This window comes from Poecilia latipinna, unplaced genomic scaffold, assembly GCF_001443285.1.
Source record: "Poecilia latipinna isolate Pla-1442-1.1 unplaced genomic scaffold, P_latipinna-1.0 Scaffold2812, whole genome shotgun sequence".
Classification (NCBI taxonomy): domain Eukaryota; kingdom Metazoa; phylum Chordata; class Actinopteri; order Cyprinodontiformes; family Poeciliidae; genus Poecilia; species Poecilia latipinna.
In genome coordinates, this window is record NW_015115428.1 from 45646 (window position 1) to 51868 (window position 6223).

Consider the following 6223-nt stretch of genomic DNA (forward strand, 5'->3'; position numbering starts at 1 on the left):
ACTTCCACTTTGGTATTCTGCTTGATTTTTGTTCCTGGTTCCTGTTTTTGTTCTGCTCTGGCTCCCTGCATTCCCTGTGATTTTTGTAAGATTTCAGGGTTTTTTTCATTAAAGAACAGTCAATATAATCCACGCACCCAGCTCCTGTCAGCATTTAGGGTCCACCAACAAACGCATCATGACAACTTCTCTCTCACACAACATAAATAATTATTGACATTTTAAATAAAAATGACTAACATATATTTCCCATTTTGTCAAGTCTAAATGAAGACGAAATGGTATCAGGTTAATACTTTACAAAACATGAAATTAGAGATCAATCATTAAGGTTGATAGGTACTTAATCTCCAATTAAGAAAATGTCATCCAAAATCACTTTTAGCATGGAGAACAGTTTCTGATTTATAGGTTCAAAGTTTTTTCATACCTATAGACTAAGATTTAACATTCTTCTCTTGGTAAATCGCTTTGCATAAAAATACAGTCAAACCCATCCAGTCATATTAGTCAAGTTTAGCCATTATGAAAATTGTTAAAATCCAGCAAGTCCAGCAAGTCACTTTTCACCACAACTTTCTTAAACATCTTTATTAATTTATAACATTTTATCATTTGCTACAGTACTGAACAACTGTATCTTTATAATCCAATGACAAGAAAGAAAATGGTTCATAATTTAGGAACTTATGTAAAATTCAGTCTTCAATTGGAAGAACTGTGATTGAAAATTGAAGCATAGCAAGTGACCAAACAGTTCAAATATGTGAATTTTGTTCTGGATCTGCATAAGTTTCAGATAATGAATGATGAAGACAATGATTATGGGTCTTTTAAAAGAGATTAATATTGTTTTATATGTTTGTTGCTTTAGAATGAATCTGAGGCAGACATAAGAAAAATATAATAGGCAAAAATGAAAAAGAAATTACAGATGGAAAGTCATGTACACAGATAAGCTAACACAAATGTTCATATGACAAAAGGAAGCCTGTGGCAGTCTGCTTTGATTTCTCTGGGTTCAGATCACACATAAACTGAAATATGCTCACACATATTTACTGGTCCCAATTGGGAAGGCGTGAAGAAAATATCTTCCTTCCTTTCAGCCAATACGCCCCATCCCCCCTTGCAGGGGCATCTACGAGTATAAACTGCTCGTGGATGCATTATACATCTCATTATATATCTCTTCACCAGTGTGAAGAGGAATGAGTGACATTTGGGAACAAGTCAGTTCCCAAAACAACTCAGAATCTGTTATGATTGGATGCTTTCACATCTTTAAAACAATTCACTGAGATTATTTACAAAGACCTGGTTTGCACTTTGCAGCATCGTGTCATGCAGACGACTATTCACAGAGAACAGAGGCAAAGACGTGTTTATGGATGGAAAATGTTAATTAACTGATATTATCTTTAGCTCAGGGTCTCTCCCAGTGTACTTGCCCCAAATAAGTGCTAATAATACCCTTACTTGGGGTATATATATATATACATATATATGTTCTGGGCTTATGCTTTGCTGCTTAAATATGGAATACAACGTTATCAAATCAATTTCCACAGTGCTCTAAAAGACTACTTTTGTCATGGAAACTGCAGTGGATAATTTATCTTATGAATGAAATGAGCATAAATTATGTATGTTTATCAGAATAAGATTTTAAAACATCAACAAAAAAACAAAAAGGTCCAATCAGTTTGGTCTCAGTTGGCAGGTTTTACAATTATAAGGTCTATATTTTGAATTAAAAAAAACACCAAGCACATTTTCACACAAAGGTTTGACAAGTTATATTCTAATTTAGGATAATTGTCTGCAACAATATCAGTCATTCTTCAATGGAAGAGAGGATTATATATTTAAATTGAATCAAATAATTTGACTTATTTCAACTGTCTGTTTTTTGTTTGTTTTTGTTGGTCAGGATGTAATTTACATACATAAAGAAAGGTGGATTACCAAATTAAGTCATGAACAATATTTTCTGGAAACGAGGCAAACACAAGCACAATATCAGTGGTAGAGCTGCCTTTCAGTGAGGTTAGTAGAGAAGCTTTGCTGCTAAATCAACCACAGAATTTAGCTTGAAACTCAAACTCACCAGTTCTTCACATTTTCAAGCACATATGAACGGATGAGGATGTAAGACTGTCTACCATTTGCATTTAAAACTACATTAGCGTGCAGAAATTAACAGCAACAAAATATAAGTCACATCAATATGCACTGCAGTGTACGCTTTCTATGCTAATTCTACAACAAATTACTGTTTTCAAAATAGTTATGCAATTAACAACTAAAGCACAGAGACAGTCAGCTTTCTTTGTTTAATAATCCCCTTAACTATCAGGAGGATGCTGGTTTTCTCATTGATGGAAGTGTTTTTTGGGTGACCGTTAAGAGGTTAACTAGATTTATTCTTCTGACTCTTTGTGTTACTTACCTTATACTCATTCCTTTAGACAAGAAACAATTTCATTTTTGTTCTGTACCTGGCATTTATTGGTAATGCCATACAAACATGTTGTTTCTAGATTTTTCATGTACATCAGTGTCTTTAATGAAAAAAAATAGCTTCAAAAAAGACTAAGCTTCAAATCTGCTGTGTTACAATTGCCATCCCAATCAATACTCAACAGAGAACATTAATAATAATAATCATCTTTATTGTTATTATAGAAACCATGCAATAAAATTATATGTATTATAACGACAATAAATTTTATAATAAATCATAAAAACAAACCTCTGAACTGATTCAGAGGTTTGCAGAATCAGTTCTGCAAACCTCTATTTCCTGATTGTCTGTCAGTTTAGAGAACCAAAAGAAGCCAGTATCCTGCAGGTAGCCACCATCATGTCATAGTATCATACTGACAGGTGGATTATAAAAAACTGTTTTAAAGCACATTGCAGGAAATGCCTTCATTCCATTTGGGTTTCTTGGACACAAAATATGTTCTTATTGAGATCTCCAAGGAAATATTATATATTAGCAAAATCTGGGGATTTTTTAAGCCATTCTCAACTTCAATTTCCACCATCCAAACCTTCTTTTAAGAAAGTCTAACCTCTGCGTACGGTTTCACTGACTGAGAAGTAAAACCGCAAATCAGACTCAGTCGAAAAAAGGATAATAAAGGAACAGATCCTGGGAGATAGCTTTGCTGAGCCTAACAGCGTTTTCTTTCCCAAATAAACACGCAGAGTTCTTTTCATCTTTAACGCAAAAAGGCTGTCTGACACCCGACACCGAGCAGCAATGGCTGGAAGCTGAGAGGCCCGAGAAAACAGCGAGGCTGCCTTTAAACTTCAGATTCACCAAGACAGAAAGTCCTCCACCGACCGCGCCAAGAACCACGACAGGTTAGCTCCACAAAAACACTACTTCCAGTGTGTGAGAAAAAAAACAACAAAGTAAAGTTTGGGTTGGACCACTGGAACTACAGTAGCCCACCTTGGTGCTGTACCCTTGGGACACGAAAACCTCAACTTTCTTACAAGGTATGGCTGAGGACGGTGCCGTGTACCAGTTAAGGGGACACAGCAAGAGTGTAAAGCGCACTGCAGCCCAACTAAGAACAGATATCTCCTTACAAAGTTCAGATCCACAACCCCAGACCAGCAAAAACAGCAATGCTGTAAACAAAAAAAACTCTACGTACCATCAACCGCCATCAGCAGGCAATTCCAGAGCAGCAGCTCTGCCAGCAGACCACCCATTTCAAGTCCTCTCTGCTTTAAATCCATAATTCCCACTCCATTTTAAGATGGTTACTCCTGAAGTTGGAAAGAGGTCCGTTTATCCTGATGGACATGTAGGTTTGTATCACAAGGGGCAGATAGCTAGGAGAAAGCTTGCCTCTGTCCGCGCGCGGTAGGTCCTACAGAATCTACTTTTTTCCACTGATAATAACGCTCGCGCTTCTTTATACTTTGGACTGTCGAGCTCGCGCACGGAGAAGAAGGCAGGCCGTTGTGGGCGGCACCTTTTATACGTCACTGAATTTGAGGCGGATACGTTTCTTTTTTTTTTCTTTTTTTTTACAAGCTTCACTTACGTGTTAATGGTGTCTGTTATTAACCCTAAATAGCTTTCAGAATTCAGTCAGCTTTTAATATTAGAAAAATAATAACTTTTGACTTTAGATGAAATACAAGGCTATGGCTATGTCAACGCTCACCCAGAGCCACCCCAAGATTGTTTGCGAACCAATGCAAAATTTTATTTAAAGGCCCACTTCTGTTTAATGCTATGGGGCCTTAAAACTGTATGGGTTAATTCTTTCAGAGTTTACCAGTTATTCAACAATAAAATGACCATATCACTAAATAAGTTTAGCCTGACTCTTATTTATTCTGTTATGGATGCTTAATTCTGTGTCCTTCCGCTCTGTCTTCTTTCTGCTTACATGCACACTGCATGATAATAAACATAACATGTAAGGCTGGCAACAGTCACACAAAGATAAAACTAATGACAACAGCTTAATACCCCTTTGCGAGGGTAGAAAGCAAGGAATAGATGAAAGCAGAATGTGCGCTCCATTCTTTGCTTTGCTCCGTGTCATCCCTCGACACGGAGGTGTGCTGAGTGGAACCCAGTGCTGAACAGTGACTGACTCTCTGTATTAACTGTATTTCTGTTCCAAAATGAGTTTGTGTTGTACTCTGCATCATTGGGCATATTTTTTTTACATATATAACTGACTATATCTCTATTTCCTAAGGTTGAATGACAAATACAAGATCTCGAGGTTACGCAGACTAAAATATAACAATTCAGTAAATAGTTGAAAATTCATACAACTATTGTTGAGAAATATTGAGTTATTTCTCTGACTTGAGCTATTCATTAAAGACTTGGTGGAGCCAGGGTGCCGGTGTTGCAGGGGTAAAGCATTTCGCCCATCTACAGATGGAGGCCTTTGTCCTCAACGCAGCCATCATGAGTTTGAGTCCTGGCCCAATGACACTTACCATCTGTCTATTTCCTCTTTCACAAAATAAAAAAGAAGAATTAGTGGAGCCAGGAAAGACTTGGCCATGTTTATTTGGTTATGATTCCAAGCAGAAAGTTGGCAATCAGCAACTGTGCATGTAATGTGATATATGATCCCAGCACAGATACAGGTAGCAGAAATTAACCATCCTATGGGTTATTTTTGCATCTGATAACTAATTATTACCACTGGCTTACTTTTCATTAAATAAGTAAATCATCAAATCAGTAACACATATTGTTTGGCACATGCAGTTCCTGTTTTAGTGTTTGAACCCACAAATTTTGTTCAGTAAGTATTTGTAAGTATTTTGCTCGTAGTTTAAATAAATGCAATTTTATTGAGAAATCAAATAAATTCAATCATATAGACAGATTCAAAATATATGTTATACAATGCAATAAAATTCAGTTTATGAACCCAGTCAAGAAGACTGTTATCTAAGGATACTGTACATCTATTGCATTGATGCACAGTAAACCCCTTCTTCATCATGTATGTAGTGACAGTGGAGAGGAACAACTCCTTTGCCACACCAAGACACCAGAAGCAGAACTAGACAGGATGAACAGCTTTCTGTCATCACTGACTGGTGGTTTGACAGGAAAGAACACACACAAAAACACAGAAACACTCCTCCTTTATTGACTTTATGCAGAAAACAGACCGGTCTCAACATAGCACAGGGCGAAGTGTATTATGTTTAAAAAGCAGTGAAGAATACATTATTGTCAACTTTGTTGCAAGCAATAGTTAGCTGAGTCAGTGCGCTGAAAATCCCACTGCTTCTCCAAGTAAGGTAAAGCAATGCATATCTTTCAAGTAACATGCAATGTAATATACTAAATATTGTATATCTATTCTTTTTACTGTCTAGTGAATGTAGCACGATGCACCTTGTTTGTGTGTTTGTGGGTTAAAAATTACCTATCATTGTGTGGACTTAGTCTTGACAAAAAACCAACATTGACATTTTGACATGTCCACACAATGCAAAAACAACGTTTTTAGGTTGGGGTTAGGTTTAGGACGAAGGTGTAAATTGAGTTTAGGTCAAGGTTAGGTATATACTCAAGGTGGTTAGGTTTAGGGAAAAGGTCAGGGTTAGGCTATAGAAATGAATAAAACTCAATGCAAGTCCACACAAGTATGTTGAGACAGGGGTGTGTTTGTGTTTGAGTCTGCGTGTGCGTGCATGTGTGTGTGTGTGT

At 36.8% G+C, this 6223-nt stretch overlaps 1 protein-coding gene across 1 annotated transcript in view; it reads right to left on the reverse strand.

The window, feature by feature from the left end:
• Window positions 1-3988, reverse strand: part of LOC106939253 (low-density lipoprotein receptor-related protein 5-like) — a 49467-nt gene extending 45479 nt beyond the window's left edge. Inside the window, exon 1 of the mRNA XM_015021604.1 lies at window positions 3675-3988. Coding sequence (XP_014877090.1) covers window positions 3675-3759 — 85 coding nt within the window. The 5' untranslated portion in view covers window positions 3760-3988. The remainder of the gene's footprint in view (window positions 1-3674) is intronic.
• Between the last annotated feature and the right edge of the window lie 2235 nt (window positions 3989-6223).